We start from the raw sequence: 22,421 nt of genomic DNA, 5'->3' as shown, positions 1-22,421 counted from the left end.
TCAGGGCAACTAAACACATCCTTCCCGTGCTCAGGCCACACAACATGCCTTGAATGAAATCTAGCCGTTTTGTTGTGATTTATAAAGAAGCAAGCGTCCTTATTTTAAATTAACTTAAAGATAAGATTTGCCACTCAAAGCACAGCCTTCCTTAAATCACTGTTATTTCATTTGTTTTCATTTCTTGCAAAAACATGATGAAAAACATTTAAGGTCAGATGTAAACGTCAGGAAACCAGTAATGAGAAAAAAGAAGCTGAGTTGCTGTGTAGGCCTGAAGTAACACTGCAGCAAAGGGACTGTACGCTATGGTTTGAGTGAAAGTGTGCTGTGACTATTCAGGGAAGAACAATTTATTGCACAAAAGTTCTCAGGAACTGTCAGCAATATATTATACACTTCCAGTAATATGATTGCCCTTTAGTGACTACTACTTAGTGGGCTCAGTTTAAAAGTAAAAAGGTACTTGCTTATTTCTGCATACCAGTGTTGCAGACTCCTGCAATCAGTGCCAGGGTGGTCTCTTTCTTTTCCACGTGTTACCACATCTAACCAAGACACAGCCATATTTAATGGGCTTTCAAGTTGTGCAGCTTTCAACTGTGCAATTGCCCCACTGTAAGTGCTCAGACTGAGTGACCAGCTCTCCTGACCACTCAGCAGAGGGAGCAGAAGACAGTTTGTTGCCTCTGAACTGTATTTGCTCTGCGTAAGTAACGGGAATAGAAATAGTACAATTGCATCTGAGTCATGGAAATAAATAGATGCAATTTTGTTACACAGGGAATAGGAATGTGAAATTAAAAGGTGTTCTTTTATATACTCACTTTTGAGAGCAGAATAGCATTTGACTATAAAAAGTCCTTCCTGACAGTCAAACAAATGAGACTGTGAAGCAACCTCTCTGATGGAAGATGGGCTAGCGTGATCCCAGGGGACATTTAAAAGTAAACAGTACAAATGACTAGGAAACACACTGAAGAAAATGCTTTTTGCATTGACCCCAAAAAAAGATTGGGTAATGTGGTAGGTTTTTTTTCCATCACCTGACTTCGTGTGTGTCCTGTTGGGTCTTTCTCCACTCTCTAAGAGCTCTCAAAACAGGTTAATATGATATTACCCTATTTTCTGCAGTGCCTGTCTACAGGAGGCTGAATCAAGAGTGAAGAGCTTTTATAGGGTTCAAATTTAGTTCTGAATGTCCTCATCTTGATGAATTTGCTTAGTATTGAAACAGGTTTGGGATTATTTAATATTAATTCATTAATTAAAATAGAAGAATTTTGAGAAGACAGTGGAAGATTACACAGTAAACAGTTAATATTCGCTTACCTGAGCATATTACAAAGTAGTACAAGCATTTTTTCCTCTTCAGAATAGTATGTACATCTCCTTTAAAATGTTCCCAAACAAGTTATTTAGTTTATACATAAGCAACATTAATGTTAAGCATTAACATTTTCATGGTTTTATTTTTTAAAAAATTTAATCCCAAAGTTCCATATTCTCCGTCAGTTGAGCTAAGTCTGGAGCTAGACTTTTCAGCAATATTTGATTTTGAATTCCATATAGAATAAAATGCATACAAAAGCAGAAAAGCTATTTCAAAGTGCTCATCAAAACAATATTTCAGATTTTTTTGTTAATAAAATTTGAGTCTTCAGAGACAGCAAAACAGCAGAAGGGAAGTAAAGATGAGATCAGTTCTTCTGTCATTACCTGATGTAATCCTTAGCAAGCAAGTCAATGGGAGAGGAATGGTCTCCCATTGCCAGCAGCGAGCTGGGTGCTCATCTTCTGCTTATATGTTCCAATAAAATTGCTGGATAAGCTTGTGCAGTCACATCCCTTCCTTGTGATTCGGTTTTATACATTTGGCAAGGTGCCTCCTTTGCCCATCTGAGTGATGCGGACTTCAGGATCCTTGGTTAGAAAAGTGCTGCATAATGTCCTTTATTTAAAAACCAGCAATGGGAGTGGTGCCAGAGGTGAGGACGGAGGAAATTTAGGCCCTTTTCATCTCAGGAGCTCGCAGCTTAATTAGATGCACAATACATTAAACAGTGGAGTACTCATGCCACAGTTTATGGATTTGTCGAAGTAGCAAAAGGCAGTAATGCCACGGAAGGGAGCTGTTCCTGCTTCCCCCAGCAGTTGTTTCTCATCCCTTTAATGCCTCTTGTGCTGTGCCAGCACCAGTGCTTCTGTGGTCCCACTCTGTTCTGCGTAAGGAACTGACACAGCCGGAATATCGCTAGTCCTAGCCCAGGCCGTGGTCCGGGCTGCTTTGTTTTACAGCCACACGTGGCCTTGGGCCAGCCTTGTGCAGAAATGACTGCCTGGGTGTAGAGAGAGGCAGGATCGTGTCTTTTGGCAAGGAGGCCGGTTTGTGTCATTTTAAACTGGGTCTACGCAATTAGCTGATGGTGCTAATAGAGAAAGATCTGTTTATTCTAGATAGGATGGAAAATGTTGCTTGTGGTTGCAGGCTCCAGCTTTTGGGAAGTACAAGCTGAAAACACGACACGTGTAAGTAAAAGGTTGTTTTGAAAGTCTCAGTAAAAGCAGTTTAGCTCTTCCTTGGGCTGATACAGAAGGAAGCGGTAGTTTTGCCCATCTTCAGAATATTTTTATGTTCAATTTGCTGAAAAGGTTTAATTTTTATAGGTTTAGAATGGAAATTTAGCACTTAAATAATATTTGTTTTTATACAACCTGGTGAAAATTACAAGTTGTGCCAACTCTCAGCACCAGGCAGTGCTGCTCAGAACAGCTTGCTTGATTTTCTCCCAAATAGCCATTCTCTGACTGACAGAGGTGAATTCTGAAGGAGGGATGAAGCAGAAACATGAGATGGGAAAAGAGACAGGGATGCAGGAGTAAAAGTTAGGACCAGAGGCAGGGAGAAGGAGGGGAGTGATGTAGTAGGCAGGGGTTGAGTAAAATTTTGTGTGTGTGTCTGGCAATTGGCTGTGAATTACTTGGTGATAGAGGAACCTCCCTCACAGCTGGCAGCACGTTCACCTGGAGGCCAGCGGGCACCTTCGGCAGTCAATCACACAGCAGCAAGGATAGGCAAGAGTCCTCTCTGTTTGAAAATCTTCATCCTAATGATGGTCACAAAATGCCCTTTAAAACTAAACCTTTTATATCAAAACAAGGTTCCCGTTGAGAAGAGCTTTAGAAAACATTCAGATTGCAAAACCAAGCACGTTGATTTTGTTCAAGTTAGGAAACACTATTTTCTGTGGTACCTTAGTTCGTGCTTTACATCATGCTTATATTTTATGATCATCTTTTATTTACATGGTCACGCACAGTTTTTAGCAGAGAATATTTAGTTTTTGCATTTTTCCCTTGTAATGCAATTATAAATATAGATACCAATATTCAAACACACAAGCTACTTACATTTCTGATCTCACACCATGTTGTCCAATTCTGTTGTCTAAAGGGAGCCCTGTTGCTCTAGACAGTGTGCTGAGCTAAAGAAAACTGTGGTCTACCCGAAAGCCTTTTCCTTGCTTTTCTCTGCTCTTGGTGCAGAACAAAAGGTGACCTTAAATCACCTTTTATGCTTCTCTGTTCTGAAATTACTCTTCAGCCTTCTCACCCTGTAGCATATGTCAGAGCAGCCTCGGTGAGCACAGCTCTAATGCGAGTTGGCTGCCTCTGGGCTTCACGAAACACGTGCAGAAACCGCTTAGTGGGTGTAGGTCACAACATTGAATCAAGCCCCCATTATACAAATATTTGTTAACTGCAAGTAAATCCCCAGGTATTTATTGTAAATCATGCAATGGCTAGGATTTTTGGTAATCCCAGTTGCCAATTCTCAGGAAATGCCCTGCATTTTCCATTGTTTTTAAAATCAAACATGAATTGTGGAGTTTGTGTGTTCTCATTCCAACCAGTTCCCCAGTGCTGCACACCAACAGCCACGTGACTTGTTTTTTTGACATTTTGTTGAATTTAGAAGTGTCTACGGCTAAACTTCTAAGTGGCACCTCCTCAAGAAGCAGCTGCCTGTGTCTCATTTAGATCTATTTCTGCACGATATTAGCTTTTGCAGTTTTGGGGTTTCAGCACACTAAAAACACCCAGCTTGGTAACAAATGCCTTCGTATGTGTGGCAGTCAATCAAAAGCATCTCAACACCACATGTAATTCTCCAGAATGAACATTTTCTTTTAAAATGTGAGAATTTTCCTCACACTTTTTTCTTAGGTTCCAGAGGATTTTTTTAGCTTATATGACATTTTTGCCTGCCTTCTTTTCCTTCCTTTTACTTGAAAAACACACGATAGAGCAACAAAGATTTTATCAGCCTGGTTATACAGATCACTTCACAAGAGACATGAAATGTCACTCATTTAATTCTTCAATTAACACTGAAAAACTCTTTGGCATTAAAGGGTGAAATAATACTAAAGCCCAGCTCTCAATGATCCGTGGTTAATTATGGAACCAAACCGTGGCACTGGAAGTTCACTAAAGATTGATCCTTCACGAAACAGGACAGCAGCACTAACCTTGGAATTAAGAGAAGAATAGCATTCCCTTCAAAGAAAAACCTCATCAGCAGTAGACCCAGAAAGTAGAAACCTTAGCAGATTGCTTGTGTGTCATTCTTGTAAGATGTTTAATATTTTATCCACAGTAGGGATTGGTGCCGTTTTTCTTGTATGGCAATTTAATGTGTAAGTGCATGGCCAACTCCAACATCATTTTAAGGTGATGGAACTTATTCACAGAGTGTGAAAAGACTGCACAGGTCGAAGTGAAACATGGCATGCACGGGTATTTCATGCAAAGGGAGCAGATGTGCAGTTTGTCTCCTCGTACGCATCTGCAGATTGTCCTTGTGCAGACCTTGTGTGCGTGAATCCTTGGCTAAAGCCACCTGGAGCTCCGTGTTTGAGAGGCTTCCGGGGGGGCCAAGGAGACGTGAGGCTGCCAGAACAGCTCGCAGGTGGAGAGAGGAGGGCATCTGAATGCCCCTTTTCCAGCTCTGTGGGTTTTAAACCATTTTTTTTCTGTAGTGCCTTTTTATTAAAATGTCCACACACACACACACACAAAAGGAAAGAAAGGGAAATTAAAGAAGGGAATTGAAAGGGAAAATAAAACTCCAAAGGATGAGATGGGAGTAACAGGAGGAAGAGAGAGTGAAAAAAGTGACAAAAAAGAGGCCTCCGATTCTGGGGAGTTAATGACTATAGAAAATAATTACCTCTGATGATAATCAATAGTAATTAAACATGTAGTTTTTTAAGTTTAATTATCAGTTATGCTTTAAATTCTTTCTAAAAAAAAACCTTAGCTAGAAATAAGTGATGGTATCCCTTCATTTCGGCTCTCAGCTTATGTTAATGATGAACCTGCATCTCTAGAGAGTGACAAAACTTTGTCACTGCTCTTTTGGTGCTGCTCGAGGTAACCTAAGTGAAGTTAAAGGAATTGTCTCAGGAAATAACTAGTTCTATTTCATTTACAATCAGAACACCTTTTCTTCCAGTTTCATTGTTAAAGGTGACATAAATCTTTGACTGTGTTCCTTTAAGTTCAGTATCCCACTCCTGGCATTCCTTGCATGCATACTATTAGTGGCAAGAGGCAGTCTCATCTGCACTCCCAAACTTGCATCCAAAACTGAGTAGGGTCAAGGTAGTGAGTAGATTATTGGTTTAGGTAGAAAAGCAGAGGAAAGAGGGAATCCTAAGTACAACAGGACACGGGGTAGCAGTTGTTAATAGAAGCTCTAGTAATAAGTGTTTGCTATGACATTTTACCTAGGGAAGACAGAGGGAGTAGTGTTTCCGACCTCCTGAGTGCTTTCACCTCCTCAAAAGGCTGTAAACATTTGGGATCCCCCTAACAAGGAGTGTGTGCCATAGAGTTTGCATTTAGCTGTGATGTGGATGTCAAAGTTCAAAGTTCATTTTTTGCCTTTTCTCTCTCTCACCCTCATCCCTTCCCTCAACTTTACAGGGCGATATCCATGAGGATTTTTGCAGTGTTTGCAGAAAAAGTGGGCAGTTGCTGATGTGTGACACGTGTTCACGTGTTTATCACCTGGACTGCCTGGACCCGCCTCTGAAAACCATTCCCAAGGGCATGTGGATCTGTCCCAAGTGTCAAGACCAGGTATCATTTGACAGATGGAGAGAGATACAGCACGCTACAAAGATTATTCTGAGTGAAAGAAAGCAACCAGATCACTTGGCTTAGTTAGGTCAAGACAGGCTGACGCTGAACAAATCTGTTTCATTATAATAGGGCTTGTGTGATTTTGATCAATTTACTTGTTGGAGTGCGTGTATATACAAAAACTTCCAAGTTTTGCTTTTTTGCTCCCAGACCTCAGGTATCTTATTTGTTAACCTTGTATTTTTACTTTGCTTTTCTGCAAATACACACTTTGGGGAAAGGTTCATAGAAATTTTCTTGTATGTTTTAAGCATACTGTTTCTTCAACGTTTTTAATGGAAAATAAATAAATAGGATATTTGCACAAGCCCATCTTAATATATTGAGAAAATACCAGTCCCTATTCACTGGTATAAATCAAACATTATAGAAATTTTCTTTAATTATCTCTTTTAATAGTATAATCTATCATCAAAATAATGAGGATAGGCAAATAGCTTGAGTCCTTTTCCTTTCAAATTTCTCTCTGAAAGTTCACAATTGAAAGCAATAGATTGTATTTTAATGAGATTACAAAACAAAGAAGTAAGCTTCTGTTTTTGTAGCCCTTACATGGAACTCCAGAAGTTGCACAGAATTGCTGTTAATAGCAGTCTGAAGCTGTTAGCATTCTGTCTGATTTAGCATATTGCTTGGTAGCCCATGCAACCTTCTGTTAACCAGATGGTAATGTAAGCAAACAGCCTGATATATGATATACTGCTCAGAAGAATGAAAATGCAAAATGAAAGCAACTTGGTCAGTAGCTACAAATGAGAAGGGAATGTTATAACTTCCCCATTACTGCTCTTACTTACTCTCACCTGATCCCTCCTCTTTATATTCCTCTGATTAGTTACCACAAAATACGGGAAAAAAAACCTTTGAGTTATTTCCCTGTATAGTGGCTGAGTCGTGAGTCTTCTGAGTCACCTTTCTGATTTGCATCTCACAAAGACAGAGTATATGTTTTTCCTTTCTATATAAAGGTCCTTAGGAAGGTGTATGTTTCTGATTGTAAGCACATAAATGATGCTTACCCTTATAAGGAGAGTTTGACAAATGTATTTAAGGATGATTCTAAAAAAGGGGGGAGATGGGACAGTGTTGTGCTTTATTAGCCAGGAAGTGTTACATTTGAATGTATAGTGTGGGAATGCTCTGTGCCATGAGACATTTTCTCCCAGAACAAATAAAACCAGTAATTTGTCTGAACTGTGAAATCATGTTTCTTTCTCCTGGCAGGTTTGGCTTCAGATATATTAACTTTTACATTTTTAAGTTTCATTAGTAGTGTTTTTTTGTTTAGTTTAGTTTTTTTTTTTTTTTTGTAGCTAGTGAGGCAATTTCAGAAAATGATGGTTTTTGTGAGAAAGAGGCCTCCTTTGTGGGAGCTACAGTGCAGTTTTGAATAATTCTCTTTAATCTCCGAATAGCTCTGCAAAGCTTCATGTTAGCAGGGCCAGGACTAATGATAGCCAGAAAAGAAAATTCTCTGCATTTCTCTCGCTCATTTTTCTGTTCCTAGACATAGGTTGTGTACCAGCCTAAATGTCTGCACACTTTTCTTTCAGATGCTAAAGAAGGAAGAAGCAATCCCATGGCCAGGAACTTTAGCAATTGTTCATTCATATATCGCATATAAAGCAGGTAGGAAAATGGTGAACACTTGTAATAGTGGAACATGTTATGAGGGAGTAGGGTAGAAGAGTATTTCCTTTACAAAAGGAGATTAAAGGGGAAGAACCATGGTCACTAGTAATTTGAAAAGGGTAATCTACATATTTGTTCAGCTTTTTATGAGGCTTCTTTGTGCAGGTGAAATTTTGGGCGTGATTCAGCATGCAAATTGCTGAATTAACTTTAAACACAATTACACCCCTTACAAAAAGCAGACTAGACCCTCCATCTACAGTGTGTAACATTGTACACATTCTGTACACATTTTAAGTATTATTCCTCGACATGATTAGTGCTCTGTTTTGCAGCAAAAGAAGAGGAAAAACAGAAACTACTTAAATGGAGTTCAGATTTAAAACAGGAAAGAGAACAACTAGAGCAGAAGGTCAAACAGCTCAGCAATTCTATAACGGTGAGTATTGCTCTTCCAAATAACTTGGCAATTGTTATGGTGCCAGAATACAGGAAAAAAAAAAAAAAAAAAGAGGCTGCGGAGCAATTCCATGGCCAGACCTACCCTCCACTGGGTTTACTGAGAATTGAATAAGCTGTTTCATGTGAGGTTTTTTTCGGACCTTGGGAGTGGGAATGAAAAATAGGCAACATATACTTGCACTGGGTGATTTATGCATGATGCATAGATGCATCATATATTGTATATGTATGAGTGCATCATATATATGTATATTGTGGGCACACGATCACGTGTAGGGTCAGCAACCCCCAGGATTACTGCCTGTGGGCACAGAGGAGGAGCAGGTGTCCAGCAGACACCTCAGTGAACGGCTGTGCCTGTGCGCAGAGGAGTTACAGCCTCTGTGTGTTCCCAGGCTATGCCTCATCCCACGGGGACGATTCCCTCACGGCTGGTTGTCTCTCTGCCCTGACGTCTTGCACTGGCAGTCAGCACGGGGCACACCATGCATGCCTCTCCATTACATTATTATTTGGACCATACCAGAATTCTAACCAGAAGCTGTGGTTTTCACCTTCATTTATATCAGTAATGGGAACCTACATGTTAATTTGTTGGGTTTTTTTCCTCAACTTGGTGTGCAAATCAGGCTCATGAGTTGTCAGTGTAGTTTTAAGCCCCTCACTTAGCATACCCACAGAATTAAATAAGCTGAAATCTCTTATGTGGTAGCTTCTGTAATTTTCAATATGTATTTTTTTATACATATTTGCAAATACAAAAGCCCTTTTTTGGTCCAGATGTCTTTATATCTTTGAAGAAAAGTAAGTGCCCTGTGCTTAAAGACCTCTAAATGCTGACATTACAAATGCAAAGGGTGCTAGTAAACAAGTGGTGAAAGATGTTTGTCACCAGTTCTGGAGAGTGTTGTCATCTGTTTAGTAGTAGCTGGGCATAATGTGAGCAGTGCTAGAGCACTAGGCTGCATCTCAGTAACGTACACAGGCAGACAAGAGCCTTTACCAAGAGAGATTGGCAGTAGGTAAGAAAAACTGTTTATCTTCTCTGGTCTACTCATTGATTATGCTTTCACCACATCTGTCCAAAAAAGGACACATTGGAACCACATCTTGTGCTGTTTCTATGATGCCATGAGCAGCTTGTGTGTAACCACTAATCTGGAGATCAGTGTAGATAAAATGTTTTAAAAATGAAAGAAGGTTGACATCTGCATGTGTGAACCTGAATGTCACAGACATCAAATAGCTGCCACCTCCTCCATTGTGAGAGTTTCAAATATAGATATCAGCAGTTTTTCACCTTTGAAACATCGTTTGTAGATTTTTTTTTAAAGTTATGTTACCCTCACTCTAATCTGATGAGCTAGCTAGGACGCTGCAGCTTCTAAAGAGAAAAAAAGTGGCCACAAAATAAGATTTTCAAGTGAAAAAGTATTTGTTTTTCTTTTGAAGTCCCCCTTTATTTATTGAGAGGAGGAAGTGATGTTCCTGCTAAACTGTATGTGAAAGCAAAGGCTGGATCCCGTTAATGGCACATAGGCACACAGTCAGCAGTCAGCTGCAGTACGATGCCTGCGTTTGCAGATCTGAGCTAAAGAAATTTTAGCAATGCAATGCTAATATAAAAATAATAAGAACATACACTTGGAAGTTTTCCTTCGAAAGAGACACAAAAGGATGGAGCTGTCTGTTGGTTTGCAGAGCACCTCTGGATAAAAGGGGTCGCAGCAACTTTGTACAGGCGATTTAATTCTTCAGCAAGCGTGAATTCTCCTAAAACACATCGCTTGGACTTGCTTTCTTCTAGGCTGAGAAAGCGAAATTATAGCTGCAGACTTTTCTGGTGTTTTCATTTAGATATGTGATAATCATATTCTTCTCTTACCTTCTTTTGTTCCCATGAGAGTAAAGCTTGAACTTGCTCTTGCTTTTCTGATTTGCTGCAGAAATGCATGGAAATGAAGAACACCATCCTTGCAAAACAGAAGGAGATGCACAGCTCCTTGGAGAAGGTAAAACAACTGATCCGCCTCATCCAAGGCATCGATCTTTCCAAACCCATAAACTCTGAGGTCAATTCAGTAGCCATCTCCAATGGCATGGACTCCACTAACAATACTAATGCTGCCACCTCCACCTTAGCCCCGTCCCCTTCCCAGAGCTGCATGGTGAACTGTAACAAGGGCGATGAGACTAAATAACACAGTGAAGTAAGAAGGAGCCAGGGGAGGTGGCGGCGATGAGGAGGAGCAAAATAACGAAACTCTAGAAAAGCAAAACCGGATTTCTTCTGGAAAATGCAGAATTCTTTAGTTCTTTGGTTCCAGAGAGAGCGTGAAGATGCTTGTGCCAGGCGGCACCGGAGTTTGCCAATTGATCCTTCTTATTCTGTGTGTACATGCAAAGTTTGGATCATGTTACATGAATAGTGCCAGCTGGGGGTTCTTTGCCAGCACCATGCCAAGTGAAATAATATATTTACTCTCTCTATATTTTACACCAGTGTGTGCCTGCAGCAGCCTCCACAGCCACTATAGGTTTGTTTTATTTTTGTTTGGGGTGAGGAGCAGGGATGAGGGAGGAGAGCAGGTTTCAAATCCTTATTTGCAGAACAGTTTGTTTAGCTAGGGGAGAAAAATAAACAAGTCCAAAGAGCCTGTGGGCTTTTCCTGTTTCTAAACTCTCAGTACTATTAAACCAAAAAAAAAAAAAAACCACAGAAATATAAATTATCAAATCCCAGTGCCCAAAAGGGACAAGTCTATCAAATAAGCAGTATTTACTATTGTTTAGACAGGAGACGTATAAAAGGAATAGAGATGGACTTTTCACTGAGTAACCAGCACATGTGCAGGCTGAGGATCTATTGTCCCAACAGTTTAATCCTATTTCTTCACATTAGACAAAAAAAAAAAAAAAAAAAAAAAAAAAGCATTGCAGAATTGGTTTGGGTCCTCACACTCATGCAGAAAGCCTGTGTTGGGAGTGGGAAAATAGAGGGCCAGAGTGGTCAGCTTGGAGTGTTGGATGGAGGTGTCCCAAGAGAAAATGTGCATCGATTACTTGAAACTGAGGTTCCAATCCTTTTCTATATTTATAAACAAACAAACAAAACATATCCTGAACAAAGTAGCACATGACCCAGATGTGTGAACTGAACAGAGAAATGTCCTTTTCTTTCACTTCCTTTCTCTTTCTTTTGGTAACAAGAACTAAATAAGGAATAGAAAAGCTGTTTTCAGGCTGACAGTCTAATTAAAGAGGTAGATGGGACCTTGCATGGTATAGATTAGAAGTAATAGTGTCAGTGAGATACAGTGAGTCTTTGTGAGTCCTTGTGTCATCGTTTTGGGCACTGTTTTTTTATGCAAGGGCAAAATCTTTGTATCTGGGGGAAAAAACAACTTTTTTAAATTAAAAAGGAAAATAAAAGATATTGAGGTCTTCCTAGTGTTACTTAAAATAAGATCAAGGTAAGAAACATTGTAAAAAATTACAAAAGTGCTATTTGTTTCCTAAACAAGTGATTTCTATTAAAAAGGTGTCAGAACTGGAGAAAATGCTGTGTACTTAGAATTTTTTAACACAGACTTTGCTTATTTATGATGACATTCTGCTGTGTTTGTGTTTTAAAAGCAGATGGGACAGTTTCCAGAGATTATACTATACGTGCTACTGGCTACTCTAAACTGACTCAAATCCTACAGGGCTGGATCTCATCCCCACCTGGAGGATCTGCCAGGCTTATCTCCGCTGTTAAACACTGCCAGTATATCCATTGGCAGTATGCTTGTTTAAGGCTTTTTTACCTTTGTAATATGGACCAATTAGAGCTTGGGAATGAAAGACAGCGAGTTTGTTGGACTGAAATCACCTTCTGCTATATCCTCTTATTTCAGAAGTTCTTCTCTCTCATATTATTACCCTTTTACTCTAGGTAGCAAAGCTGGCCCTGTGCTTCCCTTTATAGTGGACATGGCCTCAACTTACAGTGTTGATCCCGTTCCTTATGGTTGTGTCCCAGAGCTGCCTTGTTTTCCTACTGCATATCGATATCTGGGCAGCCCCTGTTTCCGCTGCACTATGGCAACGTTCCCTTCGCTTGCAGTGGGCGCAGGGCTGGGAGGCGCTGTCGGAGCGCCCGGGCTCGTGTCGGGCTGCGAGGCAAACTGATGCTCCTGGCCGAACGGTGGAGAGGCTTGCACTGCCACGAGGTGCCTCTGAAGAGCAGGCCGGCGGTCCAGGCGACACGCAGGCTGAGAGGGGCTCTTGCTGCCCCAGCTAGGGAGCTCCTGCAGGATCTGGGGAGCTGTTTCCTTTCCTCTCCTTCAGGCGGCCCTTCTGGCCTTTAAAGACCTTTCTTGCTTGCATAGCAGTGAGTCCGCCCTATTTGCAGCATGGAGCTCAGAACTGATATCCTGAGTACTTGGGCTTGTCTGGAGCTTGGGAAGGCTCTCGCCTAAGCCTGCAATAACCTCCACTCCGTTCTTAGTTGTTTTCCTGTTCTGGAACTAGTAGAGCTGCAAGGATAAGTTAGCAAAAGTGGAAGCTGTGCAAGAGACATCAAAACTGATCAAGAACAAAAAATCTTCACATCAACTCGCTTAGCACTGGAATTCATTACCACAGAGCATCATTGGGCCAAGGACCTATAGCATTTAAATGTAGAACTATGTATTTGAAGCAATGAAGTGAAATAATAAACTGGATATGAGCCTTCTTGTTTTAGAATATAAGCCAACTGCCAGATACTCAGGAGAAATTTCCTTTCTGGCCAGGTTATTCTCTACTTGGTCACTCGGGTAATTCCTGCATCTTCTTCTGAAGCATCTAGTATGTTCCTTGTAAGAGATGGGATCCTAGATTAGTTGCACTCAATCTTAGTCATTCACACGTTATCTCTATCGTAATTTTCTCAGCTCTCCTGGAAGCACTGTACTGTTCTGGGGTAGCAACCTGTCTGAAGGCTGACAGTCCTCCTGTTTTCTTTGCTGATTTAAGCAGGGATGCAAGTGAAATTTCGTGGTAGCCATGTTTAAATCCGAGGGCAATTAACCAGCCAGGAATTGTTAAAAGAGCCGTTACTGCTTTTCCAAAACATCTACTTGTCTCTAGTTTCCCAGTGGGTAAGTGTGGACTTTCTTCTCCCTTTTGTATTACAGACTATAAAAGCACACTTTCTGTTAGTCATCACCTGGCAGAGAAATGATCTTAACTTTGGCTTTTGATGCTGCTAGGTAGTTCTTGTTCCTTGATCCTTTTTGGGCACTTCCCCTCCTGACTCTCTGCACAGGCAATGCTGCTGCTACGTAGACACAAGTAAATCGGGGCCATTTCTGCCCAATAGGAAACAATGGAGTGGAAGGGGAATTGGCATTTGCTAAAGAGAGGGAATCTTTTCGCCTAGCTGCTCTAAGCGGTTCCAAACAAGGAATCATTTTAAACTATTTAACAGCTTTTAAGTGTAAGCTTGTACAAAGGTCTGCTGGGCTTCTTTTTTTAACTCATGTTGTATTTTAGATTGACTGAGTTTTTATTAAAACTTATTTTCTTTGGGAAGCTATCATAATGGCTAACATTCTGTATTTCCAAGCCACCACAAAGATATTAACAAATTCATACATCATTGCTTGTTGGTGGTAGGAAGTAAATGACTTCAAAATCTGTTATGAAGTTAAAGAAGCTGCTGCTGAGGAGAAACATATCAGAGATGTTCCTGACCCTCAGCCCAGTGCCAAGGGCCTGGGCTGAAGACTTCAAGTCACCCTGGTGCTTTGACTTCAGGAATAGAGTAAGAGTTGCAGAAGTCAATTTTCCCTTCTTCTTGCAATCTGTTCTAGAAGCAGCTGGAGAGGTGCGGTGTGCTCCAAGGGTGAACAGGCGACCTGGCTAGAACAATTAGTATTATCACTAGTATTGTTATCATCTTCCTTCAGTGCAAGCTGTACACAACGTGGTAAAGGCAATACTAGGGGTTACTGGTAGGCAGGGCGAGCAGGATGGATGGTTCTTTCAGGACACCAGTAGCCACTGGCTGCCGTGGTGGTAGGGTAAACTCTAAAACTTGCATGTACAAAGCATGCCCAAAACAAGACTTTTGTCCTTAGTTGCAGACAAGTTTCTGTTCATGGGGATATGAACTAAAACCTGCTGACCTAGAAATTAAAGCGATGATAATTCTAGGCAGATCTGTTAGCTTTGTTGTGGGTAGGAAAAACAAGGTTGTATTTTATCCTTGATAATTGATCAGCCTTCAGAAAGCATGTAGGTATTCCAACTGTCTAGAAATATGAACACTAATTCTGACATCCTTGGCTTCAAATCATCCTTTCCCATGAACTGTGGCAGAGACAGCCCTTGGGCGCAGCATAATCAGCATTTAGGAAGACCCAGAGTGAAATCTCCCTCTTAGTCCCACCAAGCCCTGGCAGCCCACAATGCAGGGAGCAAACTCCATTTCCTTCTCATGTGGATGCAGTGAAAAATACTTGTAAGTTTGTACTGCACATGTTTCACTTTCCTTCCTTTTCTCAACTAGGTCGTACCATGCTCTCTGTGCTTTTGAAGCACTAATGATGAATATATATATACACAAACATTTAATGAAACCTGTTTTTAAAAAAATCACCTTCAGACGTCAAACCAAAATTGACTGTTTTCCTGGGCCCTTCCCTGGTACCATCAGCTGTTCAGGTAACCACTGAAGTAATGATATTACACTTCCTGCTGGACCATGCCCCTTTGAGCGGCACTGGCTGTGTCTTGTCACACTGTTTTGACCCTTTTTCACCTCCCTGTGTCCTTCCTTGGCATTCTGAAGACCTAGGGCAAGTTCAGCCTTGCTGGGTTGCTGCAGAGAATTTCCTGACAAATATGTAGGAATTCTTCAGAAAAGTCAGGAACCTGGAGGAAGAGGAAGATGTTTTGCCATGTTCATGCTTTGGCGTTTAGGCTTGTCTGGTCCACAAACTACCTCAGCAAAGGCCATTCCTGAGCACTGTCTGGATTCGGTCGTTTTTGTCATTCCGAAGGCAAAATGTCTCCGAGGAACGCTTGCAACAACCGGCCAAGTGAGGTGCTGGTCTCCAAATGCATGAGAGTGAGCCTTACAGCAACACGCTCTTCCAGATCCTTGTGTTCTGTGATCACACCTGGATCAGACGGGATCCTAAGAGTCAGATGGGATCAGGAAAACACACGAGCTGCAGACATCTTGTCTCCAGGTTATCGCTGTCTCACTCAGATTCTTCCCTAAGCCTCAGATCTGTTTGTACCACCTGCAAAATGGAATGTAATAGTTGAAAATATTGACTCTTACTATCTCCCCTCACCTTAGCTCTCATTTTCCCATGTTTATCTTTTATGTGGGACAAGAACTTTCTGCATCATTGTCTTGTATAGGCTGAGCACATAGTTGAAACTTGCCAATAAAGAAAATTATTTATACCATGCACTGGTAAGCTTGGTAACTATAGACCCATAATAAGACAAATTCCTCTCCTGGAGAGGAAAGTTAATTTAAGATGTGGGCTTGTTTTAGAAAACCAAGACCTTACCTGTGTGAGGGCTTGTCTGTGTCTCTTGTCGGTATTACCAAACCGTATGAGTAGTGAACTGGAAGCAAGCTACAAAGAGCTGTGAAAACTGCTGTACTGTGTAAGGCGCCTGAGTTTATCGCCTGAGAGCCACCAGCACGAGGCTTCTCCTCTCCTTGTGCTAGAGGCGGGCCCACAGGGACAGGGAAGATGGGAAGCCTCGTTATACAAGTAAGGGCAGTGAGAAGGGCATAGAGTTGGAGGCGAAAGAAAGGAAAGGAGGACCAAAAGAAAGGAAGATTATATTGGGGCAAAGGAGAGCAGAGAGAAGAAATGGAAACAGATGAGGAGGGAAAGTCAGGGTAGGAAAAATCCAGAAGAGGCAAAGGAGGGATCAATATATGAGGAGATGTTTCTGCAGTCATAAGGATTGAAGATTCAGTGGAAAGATTAGGATCTTTATTTTGCCTTGACTTTCTGACTCGATCTGTTAGCCAAAGGAACAGAGTGTGGTAGGAGAAAAGAGCTGCCGATGGGCAAGCAGCCACCAGATCTCCCCTAGCTCTGCTTCTACTGCCTCACACGTCCCATCCTGAGCAGAGGCTTGGTGGACTTCTTCGCTACAGTGTGGGATGAGGCAGGTCAAGCAAAACTTGGGGCACCTGGAGCCTCTCTGCTCTAATCTGGACCAAACTGAGTGACAGTTTTCTCCCTGGCTAGGATTACACCAGGGAGCAGCCAAAGAGTCAGCTCTGCCAATGTGAAACTGCTTCCTAGTCACAGCGTGACCCACTGAGCTGAACCTGTGTCAGCCTGCGGGTGCCCTGGATCCCGAGGGAGCAGAGACGGTGCCGGGCAGGACCTGTGTGTGTCAGGGGTCACTTAACTCTCTCCTCAGTTGTGTGAGGGTCCTGCTCTTGTGCCGTCGTGTGTGGCAGTTCAGTGCCAAAACCTGTTTATGCAGCCGTGTTTGTCCATAGGCTCTGGTTTCATTAGGGACGCAGGCAGGGAGGCAGTTCACCCATTCCTCTGGACAGGGGCATTTGAGCTTCCTGTGACCTTCAGGAGCGGAGCGTGGAGAATGCTGAGGGGTTGTGTCAGGGCCATGACTGCAGCGCACGCGGGGGCCCTGCTGTGAAACCTGCACTCCGGATCTTGCTTGTAGGCCGCAGAGCAAACTGGGCCTGTCTGTCCTTCACTTTGTAACGCTCAAGCTGGTGTCACATGTTCCAAATAGAAGGACCAGCCCAGGCCAGGACTAAAAAGGAGGAGGTACTTTAGGGCCTATTAGCTATTAATGTCAGCAGTGCCTGGGTCATTAGAAAGCTTGACAAGCCGGGCTGTGTCTCAGGGGGCGAGGCAGCATGTGAGGGTGGTGGGGAAGCTGGCTGGATTACCAGCTGGCTGGGTTCAACAACATCCTCACCATGTAGGGTACTGGCAACATCTTTTTATTCCTAAATTTGTGAGAGAGGAATGTAGAACTCTGCCCTTTTGTCCCCTGCTTTCTTTTATCTGTTTTGTTGTAGAAGAAATGTCTCGAAGCATCCGAGGTGTGAGAAAGCCCTGCTCTTGGTACGCAACCAGAATGGCCTCATGGCCTCAGCTTGGGCAGGGAGTGAAGCAATGACTTGGGCAGCTTTGCAGGTTGGCCCTGGCAAATGCCCAGGGACCGTGATCCCCTCTGTGCCTCACTTTCCCCTCCACAAAACCGGTTTTGGCAGCTCGGAAAGCTCTAGGCTTTTCTTGGGCCACAGGCTCTAGGAACAGGCAGGGCTGAAGGTACAGCAGCACTCAGCGCTGGAAGCAGCAGGAGCCTGCATGCTTCTGCCTGTCCTAGGCTCGTGGGCAATTTCTGATCACAGTTTCGTATGTTTCTTCACTTTAATTATCTTTGGCATCAAAAGAGTGGCTGATGCTGTAGCCAGAGCACTGTCTTACCGTCAGTGCTCCCTTCCTGAGCGCGCTGTGTCTGAGTCGCTGCTGGTACTGTGTGTGACGGGCAGCCCGGAGCCGCAAGCAGGGGCTCTGCTGCCACGCGGCCTCCTTGGACGCAGCCGCTCTCCCTGGCTGCACCTGGCAGCCCCGTGAGCCCGGCCCGAGGGGCGGTCGCGCTGCACGGCTGTCCTGCACCACGTGGAGCTTCAGGGACCTCCTCATCCCAAAACGTGTGTGGTTGCCACAGAACAGCTGTCAGGGAGCCGTGGCCTGATGTAATAGTCCCAGAGAGGCAAGGCCATATCGCAGGCTATGTTCACTAGAGATTAAGGGGCAGGGGGCTAGTGCTGATCTGTTTAGCTTCCTGCATGGTCTTTCCCAGCTAGGTCACTCACCCGCATTGGAAAGAAACTTCTTTGCTGTGGCAACAGCAGTAAAAAAGCCTGTTTGGTGCTGGGAAATGCGTGTCAGTGAGTAGCAGCTTGTCGGGGAGGGCTCACCAGTGAGCGGCTTTCGGAGCGGTATTTGATCCTTTGCCGGGGCCCCACTCTGCAAGCACCACTTTGTCTTCCGCAGCCTAGGGCAGACAGGGCAGTGAAGGGAGCTCTGCTGCTGCAGAGAAAATAATGTGGCCTTGACCACTGTGTCACTGTGTTTCTGTGAATCACCCTCTCAGCAGACTTTGTTGATAAGGCTACCCCACCACTCCCTCCCACCAAATATGTCACCAGGCTGCAAAACGCAATCCTGGCTCTGGAAGGTGAGACCGTGCGTGAGCACCAAGAGGCGCTGTGTGTCCCAGGCGCTCCCAACCACCCTCAGTTTCTCCAAAGGCTTTTTATTAACAACCCTTGGGTCTCCAGCTGCTGCCACCCTGTGCTCGCACAGGACCCATGTTACCTCTGCTTCCAGGTGGCAGGAGGGAAAAACTGCTTCCAGGTTTTTTTTGGGGGGGGGGTGGGGGGGGCGGGTGGAAAACAGGAAAACAGCTGGGCCTGGTGGATCAGTGACTCTTGTACCAAGAGCGCAACTCCCGCGCTTGTCTGCGGGAAGGATGACACACAGGCGAGCGCGGCCCCGCGCAGCTGCCTGCCCCGTGCTGCGTGGGGCGGTTGGGTCTGTAGCTGGTTGTGTCGTAGCTGGTCGCGTCCCAGAGCCGCCCACACCTGCAGCCTCCTTGCCCCATGATGTTTCTGCCAGACAGACTCATGTGCTGCCCTCCATGTCCCCGAGACTCTCATATCATCGCAGGCCTTGGTGTAAAATACCCTTTTTTTTTTTTTTTTAAATGATACCACTTTGTTTTCACAGAATCACATAATGAGAATACTGACTCGTGAGCTGTTTGGGTTTTTTTTTTAAATATCTCTATTTTTTTTAGCCTGATGCTCATAGTGATCTGCAGTCTCTTTGCTGCCTTCAAGTCCCTTGTGGTTTCAGTTTTGGTACAAATGTGTTTAGATTTTAGCAGATTAAACTGGGGAGGGAGGGGGGGCACAGAGCATCTGATCAATTTGTATTTATTTATTTTAACATTTTACTAAATAAAACACAGTAAAACCTCTCGTCTCCTTAGCAGTGTTTCGCAGGCGGGGGCCTCTGTCCCCGGGGCCGCGGGGCACTCAGCGGCGCGCGCGGCCTGCGGGGGTGACGTGTCCGGCCCCGCAGGGAGCTCAGAGTGCAGCGCTGCAAAATGGCCGCGCGGGCCCCGCTGCGAGGCTCGTTTCTTGGCAGGCGGAAGGTGCTGCGCTTAGTGGAGCGGATTTTAGCGCTATAAAAGGGGCTGTGTGAGGAAAATCACCTCAGGCGCTCATCAGCCGTTCCCTCCAGCTCCTCCCGTCCAGCAGAGGGCACATGGAGACTAAAACCTCGTTTGTTCTTGGGTCTTGGAAAGGCATTCCCCTTTTCTGCACGGGTTGGGCTAAGGCATGCCTAAATCAGCAAGGCTTATCTGAAAATTCTGCCAGCATGGCACAGGCCTAGCTGCACACCCTCTTGCAGGCCCCAAAGCAGAAGCAACTACAGATGTCCAGTGTTTCTCTGGACATCCATCCCTCAAAGACATGGCCAAAAGAGCCCTCGTCTTCCCAGCATTACTGCACTACTGTGTCTTCAGCAGCAAGCAGGCCTTAGAGGGACAAAGTATGGGCCAAACCTGAACTAAAACTCTGCTGTCCTCAGCGCAGAAGCAGAGTGGTAACAGTGAGAGCTGCTATATTAAACAAGAACTGCCTGCTGGGGCTAGTTGGGTCCAGCTTCTCTCATGGAGCAGCTATGGCTCGCTTCACTATGATTAGCACCATCTTTACAGCACATTCCCAAATAAAGCCCCAAAGCACAACACGCTTCTGGCAAACCCCTACCTCACTCCACAGAAGCGGGGATGGCTCCTTAGAGGAACTAAGATCTGCTTCCAGCATCGTGACCTGAGCGGGGGACCAGCCACCCGTCCCAACCTGGTCTGCAAGGGTGCAGACATGAATGTGGGTGTACAGGAGGCCCTGAGACCACCTCACGGCTACAATGGGACTGTGGCCTCTGAGACAAAAGCTGCAGCAACTGCCAGAGCAAGAAAATACACCTCTTTTTTATTTGTGCTTGGTTAAACTGACTGCATGAGCAAACAGTTCAGTCAACAAATGCCAGGGGAAGGGCAGTAGTCAGCAGATGCAGGACTGCACTGCCAGCCAGGCTGCCCGCCTGCAGCTGCACCAGTAACCACGGGCTCAAGCTGATGTTAGTGGGGGGGGGGGTCTGTGAACCTCCTTTTGAGCTAGGAAAGGAACGGCTCACCTGCTGCTTGGGGACGCTGGCATTTCTTCTACCAGCTGTTGGTCCCTGCTCCACAACCTTCCTTCTGCACAGGCCAGAGAGGAGAGAGGCTTCAAACACAACAGCTACCGGACAGTGGTAGCCTGAGCCTTGGCTGCAGAAAGCATGTCTCCCCTCTAGCAAACTGCCTCTCCAGGGGACCCCTGCAGCTCGCAATAGAAAAGGAAAAAAAAAAAAAAGAGTAATAACCACACAATTCTAGCAAAGTTTTGAAAAAGAATAAAAAAAGCTTTAATTTAAAAATTAAATTAAAAAGAGAAAAAAAAGCAAGAGGCGCTTGTGCCCTTTCCATACACTGCAATGTGTATGGCTCCTCCTAGCCATTCCCACCATGGACGGAAGTCTTCACACCTGCACAGATGTGGCTCTTGCAGATCAGAATAATGCTAAGAAGAGAAGAGCAGCGACTGCAGCAGTGACAGGCCTGGAGATCCTCCATAGCCACCAGCAGAATCATCCGGGAGGAAGAAAGGATTAAAAAAAAAAAACACACTCTAATCATTTACATCTTATGAGAAATGTTTTAAATAATTTAAATAGCGTGAGGAAAGCAATGCGTCCTCTGTGCTCCAGTGTTGTGATAGCTGTGAAACAGTGCCTAGCCAAGCTGCTCCCAGCGCAGGGATCCAGCCACAGCGCTCAGCTGCAGGCTCTTCCAGTGCTGACCACAGCCCTGATTGTCAGTGGCATCTGCATTCCCAAGAGTCAGGGAGGCTCAGGGTGCTCCTCTGCGAGTTTATCTGGCCCACCAAGATGCAATTTCACCCATCCCTGTGGCTGCAGGGGCTCAGTGGTTTGTCCCACAGTGGTCACCAGCGCTGAAAAATCACCTCAGGTCAGCTCTGCAGCAGGGGCAGGGACAGGGGCTGAGTGTGTTAGGAAGCCCAGCCCCTGACCACAGCCCCAGCAGCACCTGTGCAGCCACCAGCAGGGCGAAGCTGGACTCTGCCTGCACAGAGCCCACTCATGCCTGCAAGGATGGACGGCGCTTGGTGGTGTCAGTCCTCCCGACAATGCATCACCTTGCTTTCCTTTACATAAAGGTGGGACTTTACAGTGCCCAAACTGAGCACAGTGATGAGCAGCTGACTGGTGTCTTGCACAAAAACCTGCTGTGTAACCTGCTGTCGGTGCTATGCCATGAGGACAAGGACCAATAGGCTGCCTCTATGAGCACTGCTGTGGCCACGCTTGGGTCACAGCCGTACCATGCTGGGCACTGTTGGCCCCAGGTAGTGCCCGTCACAGTCAGGGCTGCTTCCTGCAGAGACAGGAGGAGCGGGACCTGGGAGCACAGACAGCCCAGCTTTGTGCTCATGACACCAGTACGGGAACAGACACATGGGAGATTTTGTCTCCACAGGGGCATGGAGAAACAACATCCTTTCTACCAGCCAACCTTGGTCCTGGCTTGAGCCAGAAGTCCACAACTCATGGTAATCTCTGGCCCTACCTCTCTCTTGTCTGATCCTGCTCCACAGAGGATGTTGTACATCCCCTGTCCCGCTCACCAAAGCTCCAGAGGCTCAGTGCCGAGAACTGGGAACAGGGACCACAGAACAAGGAGGCAGAGCAGGGCAGCTCCCATGCGCAGCTCCCAGGGGCCTGAAGGAGCTGGCCCCAGGCAGAGGTGAACCAGCGAAAGCTGTGAATCCACATCAGTCAAAACTTCCTACTGGGGAGATGTCTGAGGCTGGGACTAACATTGCAGGGAACCTGTAGAAGAGTCCCAGCACATTAACCTTGTTCAGGGCCCTGGCAATGGGATGAGGGAGCCCAGTCCCCCTGGTCCCTGACATGGGAGAAGGTTCC

The 22,421-nt window shown here is 44.7% G+C and overlaps 1 protein-coding gene across 5 annotated transcripts in view; it reads left to right on the top strand.

The window, feature by feature from the left end:
* Nucleotides 1–11,151, top strand: part of PHF21A (PHD finger protein 21A) — an 89,544-nt gene extending 78,393 nt beyond the window's left edge. For all 5 annotated transcript variants that reach the window (XM_088520514.1, XM_088520513.1, XM_088520515.1 and 2 more), the window contains 4 exons: nucleotides 5,992–6,147; nucleotides 7,764–7,839; nucleotides 8,178–8,281; nucleotides 10,251–11,151. In XM_088520514.1, coding sequence (XP_088376640.1) covers nucleotides 5,992–6,147; nucleotides 7,764–7,839; nucleotides 8,178–8,281; nucleotides 10,251–10,505 — 591 coding nt within the window. In that variant the 3' untranslated portion in view covers nucleotides 10,506–11,151. The remainder of the gene's footprint in view (nucleotides 1–5,991; nucleotides 6,148–7,763; nucleotides 7,840–8,177; nucleotides 8,282–10,250) is intronic.
* Nucleotides 11,152–22,421: the final 11,270 nt, after the last annotated feature.

This window comes from Tinamus guttatus, unplaced genomic scaffold (genome assembly GCF_059628265.1).
Source record: "Tinamus guttatus ecotype Peru unplaced genomic scaffold, ASM5962826v1 Tinamus_guttatus_pri_ptg000089l, whole genome shotgun sequence".
In the NCBI taxonomy this organism is placed as follows: domain Eukaryota; kingdom Metazoa; phylum Chordata; class Aves; order Tinamiformes; family Tinamidae; genus Tinamus; species Tinamus guttatus.
Note: the sequence above shows the minus strand (reverse complement) of the source record. Positions and strands in the feature narration are given on the sequence as shown.